Raw genomic sequence first — 26059 nt, 5'->3', positions numbered from 1 at the left:
TTATTAAAGAAAATCATACATTTTATCGTTGTGGAAAGTCCATGAAGCAGCTCTAAGGAGTTGACTTTAAATTCAGTGTGTTTGACTCGTTGTTCCAGATCATCGGTTGCTGTGTGTCCATCCTGGTCTTGAGCTCTGCACTCCCGGTCATGTCCCGCACTCTTGGTAAGAGGCGTGTGTGTGAGAGAGAGAGAGCCTTCCATTATACACCAATGTTTATTAATGTGTTGGTTGTGTCCCATCTTTTCTCCGTGTGTGTGTTAGGAATAACAAGGTTCGACTTGTTGGGGGATTTCGGTCGGTTTAACTGGTTGGGGAATTTCTACATCGTGGTGTCATATAACCTGCTGTTCGCTGTGGTGACCACGCTGTGTTTAATCACCAAGTTCACCTCCGCTGTCCGAGAGGAGCTGCTCAAGGCACTCGGTAACATACCCAGTACACAAACAACCATAACGCTAAAATGTGAAGTCAGTTCTTGTAGTCGATGTGTTAGTGACACTGACCAGGGCTAAAGCGTGATGGCTGGGTCGTGACCCTGCTTGATCCGATCCCATGGATGAGCTACTGGAGCACAAAGTGCTGTATTAGAGGGCTGGCCACCACTCCAAGCACCTACACTGGGGCAGACCTTACCTGATGGCACCAGTGAGATGTTCTGCTGGGAAACCTTGGGTCCGGTATTCCCTGAGCTCAAGGTGTTGGCTTGGCCTCCAAGGTCTGTAGAGGCTCCACCTCGCAACTTCCAGGATCGGTTGCTAACATTTGGGTGCTGGATCCCCCAGCCCACCTTCAGAAAGCTTGTGGAGTCCATGTCTTGATGAGTCAGAGCTGTTTTGGTGACACCTACACAATATCATGCAGATGCTTTTAACACTACAAAGACCACAATTTTTCTGCCTACCTAGAAGGACCAGAGAGGGGTCATTTGACCCACACAGCTTGCCTACCTAGAAGGACCAGAGAGGGGTCATTTGACCCACACAGCTTTTGCCGAATACACTAATCACTCATTTTGTTATGGTAATGAGGCTGTTAGGGGCAGTGTGTGAGGTGAGGGGTGAGGGGGTCACACCTTACAATGTGTGTGTAATTGTATGTAAATGTCCGAGCACAAAACTATCAAACGTATTGTTGTGCATGTGGGAGCAAATGATGTTTTCAGAGAACAGCTGTTTGTCCAAGATGATTTCAGAAAACTTTTTTCTGATCTCTATAAGACTGGAATACAATCTTTTATTAGTGGCCCACTCCCAGCGAGAGGAATTTTTGCATTTTCTCGACTCTTCAGTCTTAACACCTGGCTTGGAAAAACTTGTTTTTCATTTGGTATGAGCTTAGAATTACACATAAATCGTCTGCAAATAAATCGTCTGGTGTTCTGAACAAAGTCTTAGTAGACCATTACAGACTTGCAATCTTTTCTCAGCCAGCATTGAAGAAAACAGTTGTTTCTGTGTTGGTAACAGCCAAGACAAACAGGGGCAGACAGCTTCTTCCGAAGGGCTGTCAGCCTCTGAAATCACCACAGGTAAATAGTAACTAATACAGTATACTGTATATAATACATATAATATTATGAATTAAACGTTTTGCTTGGACATGAAACATGATCACTGATTTTCTGAAGCGTTAGGTTCAGTGGAGAGCACAGAGGAGAGGAGAGGAGAGGAGAGGAGAGGAGAGGAGCACAGAGGAGAGAGGAGAGAGGAGAGGAGAGGAGCATGGAGGAGAGAGGAGAGAGAAGAGAAGAGAAGAGAAGAGAAGAGAAGAAATGAGAGGAGCACAGAGGAGAGAAGAAAATAGAAGAGAAGAGAGACGAAGAGAGGAGAGGAAAGGAAAGGAAAGGATAGGAAAGGAAAGGAAAGGAAAGGAAAGGAAAGATGAGGAGAGAAGAGACGAGGAGAGTAGAGGAAAGGAAAAAAGAGGAGAGAAGAGGAGAAGAGAGGAGAGATGAGGAGAGGAGAGCAGAGCAGAGGAAAGGGATGGAGAGGAAAGGAAATGAGAGGACCACAGAGGAGAGGAGAAGAGAGGAGAGGAAAGGAGAGGAGCACAGAGGAGGGTGGTGGAGAGGAGAAGAGAGGAGAGGGGGTATGAGGAGAGGCAAAGAGAGGAGTGGAGCACAGAGCAGGGTGGTGGAGAACTGAGGAGTGGAGAGGACACGGAAGAGAGTCTGGAAGAGAGAAAGGAGTGGTGTGGAGTGGAGTGGAGAGAGAAAGGGGTCCAGGAGTAGAGAAAGAGAAGAGAGAAGAAGAGCAGAGGATAGAGGTGAGAAGTGGAGGGAAACTGAGTAAGTTTGGATTTGAGGAGGGCAGATAAGAGAGGGAGGAGGGCACAGAGGAGAAAGTGAAAGGCAGGAGAGAGTAAAGGAGGGGAGAGGATGCATCACCTGCGCTTTGATGACAGAGACACCCGCAGCGAGCGAGTACAGACTGATAGGTTTGCTGCAATTTCAAACATATGGGGATTGTTTGTCACCAACTGCATCACATCCTACATCCCTGGTCAACACATCACCATTGACGAACAACTTTTCCCGTGCAAGACTCGCTGCTGTTTCCTACAGTACATTGCAACTAAACCAGACAAGTTTGGTATCAAGTTTTGGGTGGCGTGTGACTTGAAAACCAAATACGTCTGCAACATCCTCCCATATCTTGGCAAGGACCCCACTCGGCCTCGTGGGGAGAGAGTGTCTGAGAGTGTAGTCATGAGGCTGATGGAACCATTCTTGGACAAGGGCAGAAATGTTACCACAGACAATTTCTTTACATCACTGTCACTTGCAAAACGACTACTTAGCCGGAATTCAACCATCCTCGGCACAGTCAACAGGATTCGCCAAGAAATTCCACCATCAACTCGACAGATGCACCGCGATGAATTTACCACCCAGGTATTTTCATCCACTGGTGCCACACTGACTGTGTATGCGCCCAAGCGGAAGAAGACAGTATATGTTCTCAGCAGCATGCACAGCACGATTCAGACACAGGAAACCGCCAAAAAGAAGCCAAACACCATCACACTCTACAACACAACAAAGTGCGGCGTCGATATCATGGACCAGATGGTGCGGGAATACACTGTCCGCGCAGGAACAAGGCGCTGGCCAATATCAGTGTTCTACAACATGATAGACATTGCAGCACTGAATGCCCACGTGCTCTATCAATTATGCACTGGGAGAAAGGAAAGACGGGTGGATTTCCTGTTTGAACTGGCAAGAGAGTTGGCTCACTCCCACGTGGGTATGAAAAAGGTCCAAAAGGAGCAATTGCTTCGGCAACAACCCTCCACACCACAATTCGGACAAAGAGCCAAGTGTCAGGCTAAAATCAAATGCAAGGACAATCGTGCAACTGTGCGCTGTGTTGGCTGTTATAAATATACATGTGGGAAATGCAGAAAGGAGCAATGGCTGTGCCAGAATTGTGAGTGACTGCTCAAATGTATTTCACTCATTTGCATTCTTTGTAAATATGCTTTTTTCTTTGTAAATATATTTTTTCTATTTTTGGCACACAAAAATAACAGTTACTTCTGCAAAAACTTTCCACACGAAAACTGGGAAAACAGTTTGTTATGGTAATGAGGCTGTTAGGGGCAGTGTGTGAGGTGAGGGGTGAGGGGGTCACACCTTACAATGTGTGTGTAATTGTATGTAAATGTCCAAGCACAAAACTATCAAACGTATTGTTGTGCATGTGGGAGCAAATGATGTTTTCAGAGAACAGCTGTTTGTCCAAGATGATTTCAGAAAACTTTTTTCTGATCTCTATAAGACTGGAATACAATCTTTTATTAGTGGCCCACTCCCAGCGAGAGGAATTTTTGCATTTTCTCGACTCTTCAGTCTTAACACCTGGCTTGGAAAAACTTCCACACGAAAACTTTCCACACGAAAACTGGGAAAACAGTTGCTTTTTCATTCATTGTAAATATGTTTTGTTTTGATTTTTTTTAACAATAAATGTCAAGAGTTTTGATCCCAAATTCTCGTTCATCCTGATGATTCACTGCATAAAAATCCACCATATGTTTATAAATCCACCATATGGGCACACACACACACACATGCAAAAACACGGCTCAAGCGACTCTGTGACTCAAGTGACTTCTGTGAGCCGCTAACAGCCACATTTCCACAACAAAAGGAGTGTCCACAGGGGGTCCAAAGGGTCAAATGACCCTCTTGTGGGCCTTTTAGGTAAAAAGGGTCAAATGACCCTCTTGTGGGCCTTTTAGGTAAAAAGGGTCAAATGACCCTCTTGTGGGCCTTTTAGGTAAAAAGGTCAATTGACCCCTCCGTGGTCATTCTGGTGTTTTAATGTTCTTGCTAATCCCTGTAGATATCACATCACACCCCACACACGTCTTTTGACCTGCATTCTGTTGGCTCTGTTTTCAGGTCTGGATAAACTGAATCTGTCCACCAGTCCTACAGAACCAGAGCCAAATAAACTAGCAGCTAACGGTCACCAGAAGACGCTCTGAGCCCCATGCAGGACGTTTACAGTGCAGACGTTCATCAAAGTCCTACCTTCATGTTTCCTTTTGTCTACGCACCATTAGAAGTTTGCACGTTTTAATGTTTTAAATTCTATGAATTTTTTCCCCCTTCATGCTGTGAATACGCAGACTCGGGTAAACGTGAAGACCATCATGTAAATGTTGTATTTGTTTGTATATATATTTTTTTGCTATCTTTTCAGTTCATGTCCAGAACTTCACCTCTGATGCCTTATGAAACAGGGGCGTATTTTACAGGCGCTTTAATAGTCATGTGCCCTGCTGATATAGATAGCGGTCTACTGGCTGAAGTTGCTAAATCAAATACCAGAGTCATATTTTACTGCTTGATTCAACGGAAATATAAACGAACGCTTTCGTACGAGCGTTTAATGTGGGACGGCTGCGTCTGCAAGCACCTTTTTATAGACAAATTCACTGTGACCCCTCATGTGACGGCAGGAAAAAAAAAGCAAGCCAGTTTACGATGCTAATGAGGACATATCTCGCATGAGGGACATTGAATTTACAACCCGTGAAAAGGTCACATTTTGCATCTGAAGGACAATTTTTTTTTTTTTTTAAATCTTGCTTTCTGTCGATAATCTCTGGACCATGAATAAATGCACGCATCATAAGTCACTGAGGGAAGGTTTGTATGTTATACTGTGAAAACAGCAATTCATTCTTCTATTCATAACAAGCAGCCAGTTTTCTCGCGTTCAGTTCAGAATAAAAATATTCTCTCTCAATGCAAAGCTGTGTGATGATTGATTTGTTCTGATTAAACTCTGCTCGCGGGATGTCGGGAAACGGCCGTTCTCTCGCTCGCCTTGTTCCTGGTGAAGGATTCCGCAACGTTTTGATGTTATGACTCACGGAGACTTTGAAGTGAGTTTTCGTAGCTTTACCTACTTATTTATTCACATGAAAATCAGTGAGGTTTTAAAAAAACGGAAGCCGCTGTGAATAGTTAACACTAGGCTCTACTTTTGAGAAATACAAAGGCGTTCAGAGCACGAAGAAGGGATTAGAAATCTTGTTACTTTTTTGAGCGTGTTGATTTAATACGTTTAGTATTAATTAGGTAATTTGTATACAACCATCTATGTTCCTGCCAATTTCCATGAAAAGTTACGAAGAAGAAAAACATTTGAGCTCATTGGTTAATGAAGACCATGCGATCCTCAGGGAGAATAGTACAACGGTTTTCTAAAAATTAAGCCGTCTCTTCAATCTTTGATTTGTAATATCTCAAGAACATTTTAATTCTGTAAAAAAAAAAAAAGCTTGCGAGCAGTTTGGATTGAATTTTCATCTGATAATGCTTACTGCACAGGGGTAGGTTTCCCAAGAGCATCTTAACAACGATCTTTGGGAAGCTTGGCACTGAGCCGTTATCAATCAATGTGGTGATTATTTTACCATTTGACTCACCAGAACAAATCAAGTGGTTCTGGTGAATCAAACTCCATGAACCAGACTATTATATCAGATGAAAATTTTCCGCGGATCTGCGGAATTCCGAGTTTTTCCCGCTGACAATGTCATTTTTGTGAAACGTGTAAATCCGTTGAGAAAATTTCGGGGGGGGTGTCAGCGCGAGGCGAGGCTTGTGGTGGCACAAGCAGGCAGGACCGACCGACTGCCGGCAACGTTTTGGTGCTAGTTTTCTCTCACTTCTACAATTCGCGGAGAAACAAGCTATACGTACGCGGTTTTGATCACTTCTTAAGTTCTAGTTATTTTGGTTAGTTTTCAAAGTTACTTCGCCAATATGGCGAAAGTTTTGGACCGCAAAAATGAGGATCGTGCCAGGGAAATCGATAAATCGAACGGGATAAAGAACCATTTCCGATGGGCATGGCTCGATAGTAGCGTTACCGTGCAGATAGAGACACAAACTGTGACGACGTGCCTGACGGAACATATCCGAAAAGTGGACGCGCCGGGAAAGGTTCTGTGCTCAGATATGATCAATTATGGAACGAGACGAGCTAGAAACGTCCAGGAGCACATCGAAACAAAAAAGCACAAAGGTACGTTTTACTGAAATTGTCAGATAGTCAGGAGGAATCTAATATATCGTTACGGTTACCTTCATTATCGCTCACGATATAGATATATCTGTAGGGATTTGTTATCTTAAAGTTTATAAACGTTTTAAACCATCATTGAATTTGAAAACATTCATATACATAAATAAAATATAAGGTGCACCCCCCCCCTTTGAAAAACCCCCCCCATGCATTATGTCTGCCCTTGGCAGACATTTCAGAGGTTTTTTTTTTTTAAATGTCCCATTCTCATCCCTGTTGTTATATGACTGATTTAGTTTGGTAAAGTGAGCATCACTGCGTTGATTGATTGGTTCACATCCAGTACAACGGACTCGATACAGGTTTGTCTGTCCCTTTCTTGAATGTCCACATGCTAAACAGCTAACGCGCTGCGCCATACCTTGTATGGTTATGGGCGAAGTCGTAGACAGGCGCAAAGACGTAGTGACACCGACAGAGTGGGCAGGTGGCGCCGCCCTCCTGGCAGAAGGACTCGGACACTCTCAGGCAGGACTGATGGAACAGATGGGAGCAGGAAAGCAGGACAAGTGGAGTGGACGAGTGTGCGCTTCGCAGAGGAGTCAGGCAGATCGGACAGTCACGAGTGTCCCGCTGGAGCGCCTGTGACAAAAGCACGAGGTCAAAAACGTTACTGGCTTTAAAAAAAAAAAAAACTACGAAAGCATACGAGAGAAACACAGTGGGGTGCTTGAAAGTTTGTGAACCCTTTAGAATTTTCTGTATTTTTGCATAAAGAGACAAAGTATATATGTTCGCCCTGTTTTATTTACGGTGCTGATACTCATCAGGCCTGAAAGAAATTAATGCAAAAAGGTTCACATACTTTTGCTACTCCCTGATGTTTGGACACGCCTTCTAATTCAGTGTCGTTTCTTGATGGGTGTGGAATAGGGCTGTTTACTGCTTATCTCAAACGTATTAAAGCTCGTAGGCAACGGTTTTAATTTTATGCACATTTGAAACGTTAAACCCTCTAATTTTCTTGTGGTCCCAGGAAGTATTGTTAAGTTAGCACGGATCGTGGTAAATTTCTGTCGGCTATTTTCGTGACCACTCGCCGCATGACGTTATTTAAGCCAAACAAACTGAGTTGAGTCCAGTTCCGTTTACTTACTTTACCGTTCGACTTGAGTGCAGACGTGCGTTTGGGAATTTCCAAAGAAAAGCCCCCATGCCTTATTGTTCAGTGAACTGTAACAACGGGACCGGGTCAGGAAGAAGTTTTTACCTTTTTCCGGAAGAGGAGACGAGGCGGAGAGAGCGGATTGTGTGCGCATGAAACAAAATCAAGCAGTCAAAGAAGAAACGGAGCAACAACGCTCAAGCAAAAAGGAGAAGATTGGAGGTAAACATTTTTACTTTTGCTTGCAATTGACAAGTCAAGAATCCTGAGGGATCCTGTACAATCACTGTGGAAATGAGACAAAGGGATATTTCCTCGCTTAGAGTCGGCTACAAATAGTATAATGCTGCAGATGGCAGACTAATGTGGCCTACCGGCGCACTGTCCAGTAATCGTTCCCTATATCCACTAGGGAGGGCGGCTTAATTATTCTTCAAAAGGGTTCTTATTTAGTATTACGACGAAAGTAGGAATTTATCATAACTACCAGGATAAATCGTTTGGGCGCAAATCTTGTTGAGGTCCGGGGTCGCCGCGATCAGGGTCAAACCAGTGAGCCACATTCACCGATTGCTTCAACGGCCATAGGGTCATACATATACGGTTTCACCTCTCGATATTCAATCTGGAGAGTTCCTACTTCAAAATCGCTCTCAGACATTTTACACAACCTCTCACGACCAAAGTCTGTACACGTGTGCTCGGTTCGCAAGTAAACACAGAGCTGTTCCCGGTCTGTTTGGCTTAAATGACGTCACGACGACGGGCCCCTGGCGGTGAAAGTGCGCATAAGTGAGATGTAAGCAAACCTTCGGAAATTGGGCAAAACAGTATATTCTAACCGTTTTATTCAATTTCAGGCTGCAAATTAGACCCCAGGAAAACTGAATGCGCTTTTTGGGTTGTTCTTCTAGACAAAGTTGATATTCTACGTTTCACCTCCAACCCTTGCCTATGACCTTTTGACGGGACACGCCTGTTAATTGAAAAGCGTTCCAGGTGACTACCTCATGAAGCTAGTTAAAATAACGCCGAAGAATCTAAACTATCAAACATTCGGTTTCATGTTTTTATTTACCAGATGTTCCTCCATAGTTTTGAGGTCTTCACTGTGTTCTACAATATAGAAGAACCTCCGAATGAGTACAAACTTGATGATACCGTTTTGAGCTCAAAAGGAGCATTTTGTGAATTTGACGATGTACAGGAAAGCTCGACTACCTGCATGTTCCCCGGCCAAAGCTGACCTACGCCTGATAGAACCACCGCAGCGATAAGGAAAGTGTTATGGCGGGTTGACAAGCATGACGTTGTACTAATGGAAAGCTTGACATTTTTGATTGACTTCAGTAAGCAAATAAAGCAGGGCTTTCTTTTGATACGCCGTGAAATATAAACTTCCTGCTTTCATTTTCTTTGAAACCAGCGGCTAATAAACGACAAAGGCAGCGACAAATCTGCTGTTGGTTTAATTTCCTGGCATGTGGGTGTATTGTGTGCGTGCGGTTTGTCCTGTGTTGTGTTCTGAACACTGTGCACAATGCGAGCTGATTTATGAGCGAGTCGAGCTCCTTTCAGGCTGCGCTGGGACATCTGCAGCACGGAGACAGGTGAGGACATGCCGTGGACCGACAGGGACCAGAGGGATTAGGGCTATTGAGGAGCGGCGCTTTGATCGCGCTCGAGTTGTGAATTTATGTTCGGATGTGTGAAGGATGAAATTCAGACGAGATGGAAGCTAGCTTCGATGTGAAGGCAAACGGAATACTTCCAATGGTGCTCAATAAACGGGGGGAGTTTGTTTAAACTCACAAACGGATGCAAGGCAGCCATTTTGTGAGGATTTGGACTAACCAATCAGGATGTTACACAAGATGTCCATTCCCTTTCTAAACATCTTGATTTATTTCCTGCTCCACCACTTTGAAATGAAAACCTTCGCATTTATTACCCATAACTAATAAAGCAGGCCGTGTCATACTATTTTAGGAAAAATAAAAATCGACGACGAGGCGGGGAGATAAAGTGGAGTTACGCGCCACATCCATGATGGGTTTTTTCCCCAGAAAGAATCTAAAACGGCAAGGAATTGACCGAGAAAAAACTATTTTTGGCTTAATTGGTCCATAACTTCATTAATAATTGTAATTCAGCAAATCTGAGTAGAAGTTATATGCACCCTAGGTACCCCTACCTTCAGGCCAGAAAGAATCAAAATCGGCGAAGAAGCGATGTGTGCGTGCGGAAACCGCTAGTTAGGGCTTAATTACGCCTATGCAAATTTGGGTAGAAGCTACAGTGGACAAAGTCTACACACCCTGTTAAAATGATCGGTTTTCCTGATGTAAAAGAGACCATGAAAAGTAATTTCAAAACTTTTCCCACCGTTAACGTGACCTATAACCTGTTCAATGAGCTGATTGCGTAAGTGTGCACAGCCTTAAACTAATGTTGTTGAGGCACCTTTTGATTTAATTACAGCATTTGGTCTTTTTGGGTCGGAGTCTATCAACCTGCCACATCTAGACTTTGCCCACTCTTCCTTGCAAAAGCGTTCCAAATCTGTCAGATTGCGAGGGCGTGTCTTGTGCACAGCCCTCTTCGGGTCACCCCACAGATTTTCAACTGGGTTTCTGGCTGGGCCGTTCCAAAACTTTTTTGTGGTCGTTGTCGTGCTGAAAGATGAAGTTCCTTTTCGTCTTCAGCTTTCTAGTGGACACGAAGGTTTTGGGACTGGTATTTAGAACTGTTCGTAATTCCCTCCAGCTTGACTAAAGCTCCTGTTCCAGCTGAAGAAAAAACACCCCAAAACATGATGCTACCACCACCAATGCCGGGGTGGCCAGGACCATCCCTGGCCCAAACCAAACCATCAATGGTGGCCTGTTTGGAGCATGGGGAAAATAATTTTCATTAATTTTGGTCACTGATCTTATTCTTGCATTAATCATCAATTCAACTGCACTCTGCATTTTCACATGGCAGCCCAGACGCCGACAGCATCGCAGCAGATTAAATAGGCGCTACCAAATAAGGAAATTCTCCCCTCCTCTCTATTGCAGTTGGTTTGGTCCAAGACTCCTCCTCTGTATTGCGGGGAACTTAAACAACATTGGCACGAAACAGCGCGCGTCAGTGATGGAGGGCAGAAAGAGGCCAGGTGGAACCGAAAGGGCGAAGCTTAAAAAAAGGAAGGAGGTGGCAGCAAAATGTGCCAAATTGACATATGTTCTCAAGACCAGCTGGTAGGTTACGAAAGATATGGAGTATGATAACCCTGTTTGTCGATTTTATCAGTCTATGCTAGGCCTATAATGTGTCGATAGTTTGCGATGTCATTTTAGCTTTTTGATGTCATGTGAAATCTCGCAATTTACACGGTATAGATGTGGTGTATGTCTTAATTCTAAGAAGAACCGGACATTGCTTTCCATCCCAGTTATTAACAATTTTAGATGAACAGGTCCCAAATGTGCTGTTGCGCGTTATTTCATCTCGCTGTCACACCGTGCATTTCCACAGGCGTGCGCACATTGTGGTTATGAACACACAGGCCTAGAAGTCATATTTGATGTTAAATAATTGTTCTTAAATATATAACTTAGAAGAGGTGTATGCGTATGCCAATATTCTAAGCAGAATCGAACACTTGCTTTAGCCTACATTTCATTTAACCATTTTTGAGTTGCCTAATGCGCCCTCACGCTTTATCTGCCGGTTGCTGAGTACCCAGCATTGTTGATTTGCCATTATTTTCGAGGCGTATGCGGCGTGTAATGCACAAGCATTGGTTCAAATGCACGCGAGATGGGTGCTTTCGTTATTTTAAGACTATGTGACTAAAAATGTGTTGTGTAATTCGTCTTAAATAACGCGAAACAATCAGCCGTACTCGCTGCTTTGCTATTTGGAGTGGCAGTCAGCTGGATTTCGCCCCCGACGTAAAAGTTCATTCCCACACCCGGGCCGAAGATGCCGATTTCTGAAGATGCGTGTCCTTTGGATGTGTTTTCAAATATTTTCACTAAGGAACTTTGGGACATGTTGGTGACGCAGATAAATGTATATGCGGATTAGACACGCGGCCACACACCATCCAATTTTAAGTGGAGCCCCGTCTCATACTAGATGAAACCGTTTGTCGGTCTCTGCATTACGTTTGTGGTCATTAAACTACCGCGTAATGGAAGTTTTATTCACCCTAAAGTAATGCAGAGAATGACGAACAACATTCTTTGTCACTACCTGAATTTAAACCAAATAAAAAGCATTGTGAAAGAACAGTTATTTGTTTTATCTTTTTTAATGTACTCAAATTCCTCCTCCATTTCAAAGTGGCCTGAATGTGAATTAAACTCCCGGACTGAAAACGGGGCCCACTCCGGCCCTGACCACCACCATGCTTTACCGTGGGTGTGGGGTTCTTTTGGTGATGCGCAGTGTTGTTTTTGCACCAAACGTACCTTTTGGAATTGTGGCCAAAAAGTTCAACCTTGGTTTCATCGACCACAAGACGTTTTCTCACAAGCTTTTGGGAAAGTTGGTTTTTTTGGGGCAAAATTTAGCCGGGCCTGGATGTTTTTCTCTGGCCCTACCTCATAGTCCAGACATGTGGAGAATACGGGAGATTGTTGTCGCATGTAGTACACAACCAGTATATCTGTGAAGATACTCAGTCATCCAGGTACATAGTAATCTGTGGTTGGTAGAAGAGAGCAACTGGACTTGTCTTGAAGACGTTTCGCCTCTCGTCCGAAAGGCATCCTCAGTGAACAGAGATGGGTGTTTATGACATCTATCAGCCACCTACAATGCAGCCATCAGCATTCGGATTCTATGATGATCCATGAGAGGATAAATACTTGATACTCCCTATTAGACAGACAGAACTGATGATGCCTTTCGGACGAGAGGCGAAACGTCTTCAAGACTTTTCAAGCAAGTCCAGTTGCTCTCTTCTTTTTTTTTTTTTTTTTAAAGATATTTTTTTGGGCTTTTTGCACCTTTATTGGATAGGACAGTGCAGAGACAGGAAATGAGCGGGAGAGAGAGACGGGAAGGGATCGGGAAATGACCTCGGGCCGGAATCGAACCCGGGTCGCCCGCATTCATGGTATGGCGCCTTAACCACCTGAGCCACGACGCCCCCCCAGTTGCTCTCTTCTACCAACCATAGATTACACAACCAGTACTCGCCAGAAATTCCTGCAGCTCCTTCAGTGTTGCTGTAGGCCTCTCGGCAGCCTCGCTGACCAGTTTTCGTCTCGTCTTTTCATCAATTTTGGAGGGATTTCCGGTTCTCGGTAATGTCACTGTTGTCCCATATTGTCTTCACTGTGCTCCATGGTATATCTAATGCCGTGGAAACGTTTTTGTCCCCTTCTCCTGACACCTTTCAACAATGAGATGCTTTGTAAGCTCTCTGTGAACCCTGGCTTTTGCTGGAGGACGCAACTGATGAAATGTCTGAACTTTATTCGGGGTTAATCGGAGTCATTTTAATTGATGAACCCAAAAAGACTGAATGCTGTAATTAAATCAAAAGGTGCTTCAACAAAGTACTAGTTTAAGGGTGTGCACACTTTTTTTTATGCAGCCAGCCTGTTGTACAGGTTATAGGTGGGAAAAGTTTTGAAATTATTTATCATGGTCTCAGGTTTTTCTGATGTTAAAAAAAAAATTTTCACAGGGTGTGTAGACTTTTTATATCCACTGCACCCCAGGCAGACCTACCTTGAGAGAGAAGCAGCGATTTTCGTGAAATGTGGAGAACGACAGACAACATGACACAAACTCATCACCTGTCAGCCGGATGAGCTCATACCAGCACGTCCTGAAGTGTGTTATTCCTCTTGTACCACAGTAATTCACTTTTTTTTTTTAAATAAACATTTTTGTCCACTTAATGATCAAGTTATTTTAAGAAGAAAAACCCTCAGCACGTCACTGAGAAACAGCTTCACCTCTGACACTGGAGACTCCTTCCTTAAATTCACAGGATTAAAATTTACTTATTAAAAACACAGTTTTTATCCTTTTATAGTTGTATTTCTATTTTAAACTTCCACTTCAGTATAATCCGGACTGCTCGCTTTGTCTTCACCTGAAACGTGTGTCGCATTGTCATGCTTGCTCAAGTGGGGATTTGAGGAATATTGATCACTTTTTTTTTTTTTTTAAACTCATAAGATTTTTGCCTGCTTTTGCACCTCTCTGTAAATGAGGATGTCCTGTTTGAGGTGTGAGATTTAGACAGATCGGAGATGGTACCTTCTCCTGAGCCTTCATCCACTCCTCTTCCTCCAATCCCCTGCTGCTGCTCCGTAAGCGATCGAAGAGGTGGAAGACGTCTCGGCTCTGGGCGACGCTCCGGTCGATTTCACACAGGAACGAGTCGACGTCGCTGCAGCACAACTGCACCAGGCTCTCGTTCATCTCCTGAAACTGAGCCACGCTTCAGTAGAACTGTTATTCAGGATTATAAACGAATGAGCAGGAAATAAGCTGACACAGCCACGAAACTCCGCCCACTCTGTTCAAATTCCTATAATTCTGACCGTACATGTGAAGATTTTCAGAATCAAATTTCACACATGGAAACACAAAGCACACACACAGGAAGAAGGAATTCTTGAAAGAAAAAGAATTTTGAAAGAAAATTCTTGAAAGAAAGGAAAGAATTCTTGAAAGAAAAAGAATCATTGAAAGAAAGAAAAAAGTATTCTTGAAAGAAGAGACTTCTTGAAAGAAAAGAGAATTCTTGAAAGAAAAATTCTTAAAGGAAAGAAAGAATTCTTGAAAGAAAGAAAAGAAAATTCTTGAAAGAAAGAATTCTTGAAAGAAAGAAAAATTCTAGAAAGAAAAAAGAAGGAAGGAAACCTTGAAAGAAAGCAGGGGTGGATCCAGGAAAATGGGAAGGGGGGGGTGTCAACCAAATAAGGCCAAAGGGCCCCAGGGTCCCTGGAAGCCCTGCGGTTTTTAAATGCCCGGAGATGCATTTTGAGCTGTCGGAGACGGAGTGTTTCATGTTGTAACTGAAATCTCTGAAAGAAAATTGCCGTCTCAAAAACATGATTTAAAAGTAGGAACTTTCAAAACCGGTTTATTAGTCAGTGAAAACGATCGTGTCGGAGTTGCAGCTCAAGGTGTAGAACAGAATTACGGTCATATTTATGAAAGCTGCGTTACCATAATGCGTTAGCACAGGACACACGACAGTGTAGAACACGGACCACAAAACACCTTCCGTCAGTAAATTATTCCCGTCTTCGTAACTGCAGTCTGACCTCCTGCTCAGGGGCCACTTCAGACAGAGCTTAATACCCAGAGAACTATCAACACAGACTGCAGGAGCTGCAGGTCTGTAATACACAGTCAGTAACTGCAATCGGAGCTCCTGAGTCTCACAGACTGAGAGAACGATACACCGACCGTGTGAGCTGCATGTGATCAAGTCCGATAACAAGTCTCAGTTCCCAAGACTCAGGGGATTTTAAGCAGATTTTCTTCAGAGCTGTTACAAAAATCAACAGCTCTCACAGACCGATCCAGCCGCCGTCGGAAAAATCAAAGCGAGTCTCAGTCCCAAAACGGCACGTGTCCTGTGTACATACGCAGGGTATAGTGAGTACAGGGAGACGCTATTAATGAATACGAGCAGTAGCCGGACAGCCGACCCGTGTGTGTACGCAGTAAGCCTGCTGCAGCAGCTCATCACTTTGGCTTGTGAACATGCGTGTTAACAATATCATAAACATAAAAGGATGAAACACCCTTTACATGGAGTCTACAATACAGTACGTTATTACCGTACGTCGATGCACGAAGTTCCCGCACCCTGTTAAAATCCAACAGGACTCGCTCAGCTCGCTCTTCACTGCATTTGTGTCACAAGCAAAAACACCTAAGCTATAGGACCTACTATTAAATATAAAATTTATACCATAAACTCTTGAGCTCAATCCCACAGAATGATTCATTTTGTTTTTTAAACCTTGCTAATTAAAAAACGGCGGGCACATCTCAGTATCTGCAATGCAATACAGTCAAGTCACAATGCCACATAGGCATGTACTAAAACTTAAAAAAAATTTTTTTGGACCCTTAAACCCATACCAGGAAGGACTTCAAGAAAGAAAAGAGGACGGACGGACGGACTTCAAGAAAGAAAAGAGGACGGACGGACGGACTTCAAGAAAGAAAAGAGGACGGACGGACGGACTTCAAGAAAGAAAAGAGGACGGACGGACGGACTTCAAGAAAGAAAAGAGGATGGACGGACGGAAGGAAGGAATTCAAGAAAGAAAGAAAAAAAAAAGAACGTGTGTGTCCTGGAATACACGCTCCGAAGGGAAAGTATGTTTTGGAGTGGACGTGTTCACACACACTCGGCTTTGCGTGCGTCTCAGGAGAAATGTCCAGCATGTTTAACTTGGACACATTTATTTTAAAAAATAAACACTTTTTTTAATGAAATGCCATCAACTAGCTTTATGTTTGGACACAACTGGACAGCTGAAGATGTGAGGAAAAACAAACAAACAAACAAACAAACAAACAAACAATCTCTTGATGATCTTCCAGTCTTCGTGTGTCCAGCGTGGACGAGTCTGAGCTCATGATCACCTCACACCTCTGTTCATGGAACCTGATGATGATCTGCTGCTGCTGCACCTCCTCCACCCCAAGGTCTGATGTGTTGATGCTGAGATGCTTTTCTGCTCACCGCAGTTGTAAAGAGTGATTATACGAGTTACTATATCCCTCCTGGCAAAAATACTCGAAACAATCCGGCCATTTTCCTCTGACCCCCTCTCTTATCAACACGGCGCTTGTTTCCACCCACAGAACTGTCGCTCGCTCAGTGGTGTTTTTAGTTTTTCGCGCCAACGCTCGTGCCACAGTGAAAGAAAGTCACACAAAAACTGAGATCACATTGTGAGCGTTAACTGAAGCTCTTGACCTGGATCTGCATGACTGTATGCACTGTGCTGCTGCCACGTGATTGGCTGATTGGAGAACTGGGTCATAAATAAGCAGGCGTGCCTAATAAAGTGGGTGTGGTTAGTTTACCTTTTCCTCGAAGAATCTGCGTCGTAACTGCGGGTCGTTGGGTGGCACGACTTTCCTCGTGTCTCTGTACCACTTTCGGGCAACGCAGCCTCGCCACCAGGCCTGAATCCTGGCGGAGTGAGGAAGTAAATAAAACAAACAAACATCTCCCATCTTTATCTGAGCTCTTCAATTTAGTCCTGATACTAATCCCATTTCTCCTCTATCGTGTTCAGTGTTACGTTAGCATCTATCTACATGTACACTCTCTCTCACACAGGTATTTATTTAAAAAAAAAAAAAAAAAGGTAACAGAGGTGAGGTTATACCTGAGAGCGCACTTCTCTTTGTAGAGTCTCGCTCCGTCGTGTATCACTCGGGTCTCGTACTGCTCCTTCCTGCACAGCGGACAACACTTCCTGCCCGAAAAGCGCTCAAAGTTCTTCAGACACGCCTAAACACAACCATCCACTGCATCAACATTTACATCTACTTACACACACACAAGAAATACAGACTGAAAAATATAAAAGACAACAAGAAAAGGAAGGAATGAAGGAAGACTTGATGCCGACAGAGTAGACAGTGGTGCCTCCACCATTAGACTGGCAGTGTAGATATTAATCCACATACATTATTATATATTTATTTTATTCTATCCACATTTCACTGGATATGAGCAATCGTGCACTCTGATTGGCTACTCTACTACTAGGATAATCAGCTCATATACAGTAAGTAGAGGAAAAACAAAATGGCGGCGCGTGTTGCTGAACCAACCGAGGACGAAATCAAAACTACCTGAAAACAAAACCCTACAAAATACGGAAGGAAAGTATTTGATAGTAAGAACGCATCTTTTTTTTTTTTTCTTCCAAAGAATTAGATCACATTTTTCACAAATTGCTCCGGTCACTTCGCCGGTTTGTTTACGTTCCAAGTGGAAATGATTTTGTCGGACGTTTGGTATAAAATTTTTATTGATCGAATTTGCAAAAATTAAAAATGCTCCGTTTCTCAAAATCCAGTGACTGTGGACAGAATAAAAGTTATTCCACTCGATCTCGTCGTACACGGCTTACGGTCAACTCAATGCTATGCACCTCGTCGGCTATCAGCTCGTGTACGACTCCATTTCGTGGAATAACAGAGATATATATATAGTGTGAGGTCTGTGCTGGATGTGTGTTGTCGCTCATAATGAACTCACTTTGTGAAAGACGTGAGAACAGGAAAGTAAAACCTGTGAGGAATGAAACAGGATCAGTAAAACCACATAGTATTTCATGGAATCTCAAAGCTAACAGAGGAATAAACTGTGGACACAAGTGAGTATTATTTCATTACAACTCAAACACACACACACACTTCACATGGGTTGTGCTCCAATACAGCCTCGCGCCTATAAACCCTCGCGCCTATACAGCCTCGCGCCTATCCAGCCTCGCGCCTATCCAGCCTCGTTCCAATACAGCCTCGCTCCTATCCAGCCTCGCTCCAATACAGCCTCGCGCCTATCCAGCCTCGCGCCTATCCAGCCTCGCTCCAATACAGCCTCGCGCCTATCCAGCCTCGCTCCAATACAGCCTCGCGCCTATAAACCCTCGCGCCTATACAGCCTCGCTCCAATACAGCCTCGCGCCTATCCAGCCTCGCTCCAATACAGCCTCGTTCCAATACAGCCTCGCTCCTATCCAGCCTCGCTCCAATACAGCCTCGCGCCTATCCAGCCTCGCTCCAATACAGCCTCGCGCCTATCCAGCCTCGCTCCAATACAGCCTCGCGCCTATACAACCTCGCTCCAATACAGCCTCGCGCCTATCCAGCCTCGCGCCTATCCAGCCTCGCTCCAATACAGCCTCGCGCCTATCCAGCCTCGCTCCAATACAGCCTCGCGCCTATCCAGCCTCGCTCCAATACAGCCTCGCGCCTATCCAGCCTCGCGCCTATACAGCCTCGCTCCAATACAGACTCGCGCCTATCCAGCCTCGCTCCAATACAGCCTCGCTCCAATACAGCCTCACGCCTATCCAGCCTCGCGCCTATCCAGCCTCGCTCCTATACAGCCTCGCGCCAATACAGCCTCGCTCCAATACAGCCTCGCGCCTATCCAGCCTCGCTCCAATACAGCCTCGCTCCTATCCAGCCTCGCGCCTATCCAGCCTCGCTCCAATACAGCCTCGCGCCTATCCAGCCTCGCTCCAATACAGCCTCGCGCCTATCCAGCCTCGCTCCAATACAGCCTCGCGCCTATCCTGCCTCGCGCCTATCCAGCCTCGCTCCAATACAGCCTCGCGCCTATCCAGCCTCGCTCCAATACAGCCTCGCGCCTATCCAGCCTCGCGCCTATCCAGCCTCGCGCCTATCCAGCCTCGCGCCTATACAGACTCGCGCCTATACAGACTCGCTCCAATACAGCTTCTCGCCAATACAGCCTCGCTCCTATACAGCCTCGCGCCTATCCAGCCTCGCGCCTATCCAGCCTCGCGCCTATCCAGCCTCACGCCTATCCAGCCTCGTGCCTATCCAGCCTCGCTCCAATACAGCCTCGCTCCTATCCAGCCTCGCGCCTATCCAGCCTCGTTCCAATACAGCCTCGCGCCTATCCAGCCTCGCTCCTATATAGCCTCGCGCCAATACAGCCTCGCGACTATCCAGCCTCGTGACTATCCAGCCTCGTGACTATCCAGCCTCGCGCCTATCCAGCCTCGCTCCAATACAGCCTCGCGCCTATACAGCCTCGCTCCAATACAGCCTCGCGCCTATCCAGCCTCGCTCCAATACAGCCTCGCGCCTATCCAGCCTCGCTCCAATACAGCCTCGCGCCTATCAAGCCTCGCTCCAATACAGCCTCGCTCCTATCCAGCCTCGCTCCAATACAGCCTCGCTCCAATACAGCCTCGCGCCTATCCAGCCTCGCTCCAATACAGCCTCGCGCCTATCCAGCCTCGCTCCAATACAGCCTCGCGACTATCCAGCCTCGCTCCTATCCAGCCTCGCTCCTATCCAGCCTCGCTCCAATACAGCCTCGCTCCAATACAGCCTCGCACCAATCCAGCCTCGCGCCTATCCAGCCTCGCGTCTATCCAGCCTCGCGTCAATACAGCCTCGCGCCTATCCAGCCTCGCGCCTATCCAGCCTCGCGCCTATCCAGCCTCGCGCCTATCCAGCCTCGCTCCAATCCAGCCTCGCGCCTATCCAGCCTCGCTCCAATACAGCCTCGCGGCTATCCAGCCTCGCTCCAATACAGCCTCGCTCCAATACAGACTCGCGCCTATCCAGCCTCGCTCCAATACAGCCTCGCTCCAATACAGCCTCGCTCCAATACAGCCTCGCTCCAATACAGACTCGCGCCTATCCAGCCTCGCTCCAATACAGCCTCGCGCCTATCCAGCCTCGCGCCTATCCAGCCTCGCGCCTATCCAGCCTCGCGCCTATCCAGCCTCGCGCCTATCCAGCCTCGCGCCTATCCAGCCTCGCACCTAGTTCATAAATCCACACAGTGTTTTGCTTCTTTCCTTTATACAATTCACCCTTGGTTCTGTCTCTTTCTTTCTGTTGAGTCTCTTAACTTTTTCCCCTTTCTTCATTCGTCTGCCTTCCCATCATGTCTACCTTTCCTTCATTACTCTTTTCTTCCTTCTTTCCCGTCCATCCTTACCGTTTTTTTTCCTTCCTTCCTTGCCTACCCCTTTCTTCCTTCCTGTTGTCTGTCCTTCCTTCCTTCCCTCCCATCCACCTTTCCTGTATTCCTCTTTTCACTTTCCTTCCTGTCTGTCCTTCTTTCCTTCCATCCATTCCTCCATCCTGTCTGTCCTTACTCTCTCTCTTTCCTTTCTTCCTTGCCTACCCCTTTCTTCCTTCCCGTCTGTCTGTCCATCCTTCCTGTCCTAACCATCTTTACTTCCTTCCTTCCTTGCCTACCCCTTCCTTCCTTCCTGTCCTTAGTGTCTTTCTTTCCTTCCTTACCTCTTTCTTCCTTCCTTCCATCCATTCCTCTGACCTCTGTCCTTACTCTTTCCTTTCTTCCTTGACTATCCCTTTCTTCCTTCCCCTCCGTCTGTCCATCCATCTTTCCTGTCCTTAGTGTCTGTCTTTCCTTCCCTACCCCTTTCTTCCTGTCTGTCCGTCCTTCCTTCCTTCCCTCCTTCATTGCCTACCCCTTCCTTCCTGTCTATCCTTAGTGTCTTTCCTTCCTTCCCTACCCCTTTCTTCCTTCCTTTCTTTCCCTCTGTCCTGTCTGTCCTTACTCTTTCCTTCCTTCCCCCCTTCTTCCTTCCCTCCCTCCTTCATTGCCTACCCCTTTATTCTTTCCCTCCCTCCCTCCCTCCTTCATTGCCTATCCCTTCCTTCCTGTCTATCCTTAGTGTCTTTCTTTCCTTCCTTTCCTACCCCTTCCTTTCTTCCTGTCTGTCCTTAGTGTCTTTCTTTCCTTCCTTCCATCCATTCCTCTGACCTGTCTGTCCTTACTCTCTTTCCTTTCTTCCTTGACTATCCCTTTCTTCCTTCCCCTCCGTCTGTCCGTCCGTCCATCCATCCATCCATCCTGTCTGTCTTTCCTTCCTTCCTTCCCTACCCCCTTTCTTCCTGTCCGTCCGTCTGTCCATCCTTCCCTCCTTCATTGCCTACCCCTTCCTTCCTGTCTATCCTTAGTGTCTTTCTTTTGTTCCTTCCTTTCCTACCCCTTTCTTCCTTCCATTCCCTCTGTCCTGTCTGTCCTTACTCTTTCCTTCCTTGCCTACCCCCCTTTCTTCCTTCCCGTCTGTCCTTCCCTCCCTCCTTCATTGCCTACCCCTTCCTTTCTGTCTATCCTTAGTGTCTTTCTTTCCTACTCCTTCCTTCCTTCCTTCCTGTCTATCCTTAGTGTCTCCTTACTTTCCTACCCCTTCCTTTCTTCCCTCCCTCTTTCATTGCCTACTCCTTCCTTCCATTCCTCTGTCCTGTCTGTCCTTACTCTTTCCTTCCTTCCTGTCTGTCCGTCTGTCCATCCTTCCTGTCTTAGTGTCTTTCCTTCCTTCCTGTCCGTCCGTCCATCCATCCTTCCTTCCCTACCCTTTTTTCCTTCCTTCCCATCCATTCCTTCCTTTTCATTCGTCCTGTTGTCCTTCCTTCCTGTCTGTCTTTCTGAGGGTCAGTTGTGACAGAGACCCCAACAGCGCAGTGGAGTTCTTGCTGTCTGCTCCAACGTACAGATCCCGGGTGATGTGTGAGTGAAAACGGATTTGGGAGCCTGAACCCGAGTGTGTGTGTGTGTGTGTGTATATATAATGCAAGAGTGGTGATTACTCTCCCTCTTTGAAACCTTACCACTGTCTAATTTACACGGTTATCTCAAATTAAATGCTGATTGGACACGAAGCTGCCTGTCTGAAGTTTCACAGGTAACGCAGCGCAGGTTCACAAAAACCTGTCATCATGTCAGTGGGGTTTTTTATATCGGTGCTGATTTATGGCTGCGGGAATTACTATTAACCAAACCTGCAATTACCGATTCAACTTTGATAATGAGAAGTGCTTATTAACTCGCCATAAAAATCACTCGCCTCAGATTGGTTTTAATTCCTCCTCTTTCAGACCCAAGCTGTTATTGGGCTTTAATTGATTTGAAGTGAATGCAGGGCTCCTTCCCTAAGCCTCAGGGTCGAACTCACTCTCTCTCTCACACACACACACACACACACACACACACACAGGAGCTAATATTTACATAAGCGACTATGGTAACTGGGCTTTGTGGCCATGTACAGCTTTCTTTTCCCAGCATTCCTGGGCAGATCGGCATCTTGACCCCGAGAGCTGTCTACTCAGGGCCACTACGTGTAACACGCTTCTGAGGGTTACTCTTAAAAACACATTCGGCTGTTGATTTAAAAGAAAACTTCGGAAAAAAAACCCCCGACACCCCCAAGTGCAGCCGAGACATGTTTGGTGCTTCTTTAGTTGGTTGTTTAGTCACAATTTTTTTTGGCTATTCATACAATCTTTTAAAAAAAAAAAAAAGTGTGAAAAGAAATCTTTAAAATCTTTAGAAATTCTGTACACGCCCACCTGAGACATGTTTACATGTGATCTAAAGTGAGACCCTTTAATAAAATAAAAAACACACCTACTAATTAAATACGACTCATTATTTGAATATCGGCAAAACACTTATTTTAAAATCACTCGGGTCAAGTTCGCAAAGCAAACACCCGAGGGTTGTGCTTTAATAAGAAAACGATCAACGAAGCGGAGACAACGTTACCACGGCAACCTGCCAATAATGACAATTTCTTGTTTATTAACGAATGATGTTTTACTTTTTATCCATTTATAGTTATGTTGTGGAACGCCCATGCAAAACAAGTTATGTTAAAAACGGCTATAAGTGTTTTTTTCCCCTCTTCTGTGGAAGTTAACTGCTGTTCCAGGAACTTCATCAGCACCTTCTGGCCAATCAGAATGCAGAATTCAACAGCGCTATGGGGTAAGAGCTCGAATATACCGTAGCAACCTGGATAATAGCAGCTTGTGATTTCCTTCTGTGTAAGATGTTCTTAAAACAAACAAACAAAAAAAATCTCAATCTGGAGGAGGAAATCGTGGGTTATCCGTACCTGTGGCTGGAGGCGGAACTCCTCGGTGCAGATGATGCAGGGCTGAGTGGAGTCTCCGTTCACTATGGAGCGAGATTTTACCTCTGTCCACTCGTCTACAGTCAGCCTTCTGCTGCTGGGAGCTGCTACTAAACCCAGTGTCTGAGCTACAAACACACAGTGGGAAGTCAGACAGATAGACACATAAGGCTAACAGACAGGTGTGTATCCCAGAATACCCAGTGTGAGCGGAGGCTGAGGAGAGTCCAGCACAAAGTCCCGCTCATCATCACGGCGTGTGTGCATGCGGTGTGTAGAAGGTGAGGGAAAGCTGGGGTGGTGAAGGTGTGCAACACTCCGGATGATGTGATCCTGAAGTGCTCCAGCCATCACAGCCTGCTTCCTTCCATTTACTCTGGAACTGCGACCCTGTGTGTGTGAGAAAGAGAGAGAGATGAGTGGAAACACAACACACATTCTGCTCTCCAAACCCCTGATTGCACATATGAGAGTCATATCTAGATCAATAACTGGTTACATGATACATCACAATATTATTATTATTATACAGCAATACTGTTTAATACATCACTGTGAACACAGTTAACCCATGCATGCATGTATGAACACCTCAATTAACTCAGCTTCACTCATTTAAAAACTCATCGCCATAAACAGGAAGTAGAACTAAAGCTAACTAGCGTTAGCAGCTAAGTCGGTGTTAATAAACTTAGCAGGCTAACAGCAAATTAAACAAACAAACAAGAATCGCCTGGTTAAAGCCCTGCAGGCCGGTTTACAGACTGCAGTAATAATCAGAGATAAAAGCGCGTTTCTATTTGACCCGCAGGAGCAGCTCTCTCTCTCTCTCTCTCTCTCTCTACCTTCAGCATTGTCCTGAAGCAGCGCCGGTGCCCCTGGTTACTCTGATTATTCGGTTGCTTAGCAACAGCGTGGCAGCTGGCAGCGTGGTCGGGTTTCGCGAGTGCGCATGCGCTGCGCCATCCGACGCGTTTGTGGAAAAACAAAACAAAACCGTGTTTCGATTTTTTTAATGAAAACGCTTTACTGTATTGAAGCGTTTATAATTTTATAATTATATAATGAGATTTGATCACTTTATTTAAGAGCTGATCCGCTTGTAATGCAACTGTTTCGTTAATAAATAATAATAATAATAATAATAATAATAATAATAATAATAATATCCCGTTTCTCCCCATCTCTCTCTGTCTCGCTCTCTCTCTTTCTCATGCCTCTCTCTTGTCTCTGTCATAGCTGTCTTCTGTCTCTCTCCAGTCTCACCCGTCTCTCTCCAGTCTCTCCCGTCTCCTGTCTCTGTCCAGTCTCACCCGTCTCTCTTCTGTCTCTCTCCAGTCGCACCCGTCTCTCTTCTGTCTGTCTCCAGTCGCACTGTCTCTCTTCTGTCTCTCTCCAGTCTCACCCGACTCTCTTCTGTCTCTCTCGTCTCTCTCCAGTCTCACCTGATTCTCTTCTGTCTCTCTCCAGTCTTACCTGTCTCTCTTCTATCTCTCTCCAGTCTTACCCGTCTCTCTCCAGTCTTACCCGTCTCTCTTCTGTCTCTCTTCAGTCTCACCCGTCTCTCTTCTGTCTCTCTCCAGTCGCACCGTCTCTCCTGTCTCTCTCCAGTCGCACCCGTCTCTCTTCTGTCTCTCTCCAGTCTCACCCGACTCTCTTCTGTCTCTCTCATCTCTCTCCAGTGTCATCCGTCTCTCTTCTGTCTCTCCAGTCACACCCGTCTCTCTTCTGTCTCTCTCATCTCTCTCCAGTCTCACCCGACTCTCTTCCGTCTCTCTCGTCTCTCTGCAGTCTTACCTGTCTCTCTTCTGTCTCTCTCCAGTCTTACCCGTCTCTCTTCTGTCTCTCTCCAGTCTCACCTGTCTCTCTTCTGTCTCTCTCCAGTCTCACCCGACTCTCTTCTGTCTCTCTCATCTCTCTCCAGTCTTACCTGTCTCTCTTCTGTCTCTCTCCAGTCTTACCCGTCTCTCTTCTGTCTCTCTCCAGACTTACCCATCTCTCTTCTGTCTCTCTCCAGTCACACCTGTCTCTCTTCTGTCTCTCTCCAGTCGCACCCGTCTCTTTTCTGTCTCTCTCCAGTCGCACCCGTCTCTCTTCTCTCCAGTCTCACCTGTCTCTCTTCTGTCTCTCTCCATTCTCACCCATCTCTCTTCTGTCTCTCTCCATTCTCACCCATGTCTTTCCTGTCTCTCTCCAGTCTCATGCATCTATCTCCAGTCTCTGTCCTGTCTCACTCATCTCTCTTCTGTCTCTCTCCAGTCTCAATCATCTCTTCTCTTCTGTCTCTCACCAGTCTCACCCATCTCTCTTCTGTCTTTCTCCAGTCTCACCCATCACTCTTCTCTCTCCAGTCTCACCCATCTCTCTTCAGTCTCTATCCAGTCTCTCTCCAGTCTCATCTGTCACTCTTCTCTCTCTCTCCAGTCTCACTCATCTCTCTTTTGTCTCTCTCCAGTCTCACCTGTCACTCTTCTTTCTCTCCAGTCTCTCTCCAGTCTCACCCATCTCTCTTCTGTCTCTCTCCAGTCTCTCCTGTCACTCTTCTCTCTCTCCAGTCTCTGTCCAGTCTCACTCGTCTCTCTTTTGTCTCTCTCCAGTCTCTCCTGTCACTCATCTCTCTTTTGTCTCTCTCCAGTCTCACCTGTCACTCTTCTTTCTCTCCAGTCTCACCCATCTCT

The 26059-nt window shown here is 45.6% G+C and overlaps 3 protein-coding genes across 4 annotated transcripts in view; 2 read left to right on the top strand and 1 right to left on the bottom strand.

Annotated features, from left to right (window-relative positions):
* Positions 1-5270, top strand: part of lmbr1 (limb development membrane protein 1) — a 55887-nt gene extending 50617 nt beyond the window's left edge. Inside the window, exons 15-17 of the mRNA XM_060928573.1 lie at positions 99-165; positions 265-426; positions 4412-5270. Coding sequence (XP_060784556.1) covers positions 99-165; positions 265-426; positions 4412-4497 — 315 coding nt within the window. The 3' untranslated portion in view covers positions 4498-5270. The remainder of the gene's footprint in view (positions 1-98; positions 166-264; positions 427-4411) is intronic.
* On the bottom strand, positions 39-23928 carry rnf32 (ring finger protein 32). The gene is made up of 8 exons (XM_060928595.1): positions 23582-23928; positions 23364-23509; positions 17978-18010; positions 17097-17221; positions 16789-16897; positions 13987-14160; positions 6973-7193; positions 39-846 (listed from the first exon to the last, which is right to left on the bottom strand). Exons 1-8 carry the CDS (start codon positions 23856-23858, stop codon positions 759-761), a joined length of 1173 nt encoding a protein of 390 aa, XP_060784578.1. The 5' UTR covers positions 23859-23928; the 3' UTR covers positions 39-758.
* Positions 435-4033, top strand: LOC132891117 (uncharacterized). 2 transcript variants are annotated; one of them, XM_060928590.1, is made up of 2 exons: positions 435-1531; positions 1637-4033. In XM_060928590.1, exon 2 carries the CDS (start codon positions 2381-2383, stop codon positions 3440-3442), a length of 1062 nt encoding a protein of 353 aa, XP_060784573.1. In that variant the 5' UTR covers positions 435-1531; positions 1637-2380; the 3' UTR covers positions 3443-4033. The 2 variants fall into 2 exon arrangements, with proteins under 2 accessions (XP_060784573.1, XP_060784566.1); XM_060928583.1 differs by having other exon boundaries at positions 1631-4033.
* Positions 23929-26059: the final 2131 nt, after the last annotated feature.

The sequence above is a fragment of the Neoarius graeffei genome, chromosome 1, assembly GCF_027579695.1.
Source record: "Neoarius graeffei isolate fNeoGra1 chromosome 1, fNeoGra1.pri, whole genome shotgun sequence".
NCBI classification, from domain to species: Eukaryota; Metazoa; Chordata; class Actinopteri; order Siluriformes; family Ariidae; genus Neoarius; species Neoarius graeffei.
The sequence above is the reverse complement of the archived record's forward strand: the minus strand, read 5'-3'. Positions and strand labels throughout refer to the sequence as shown.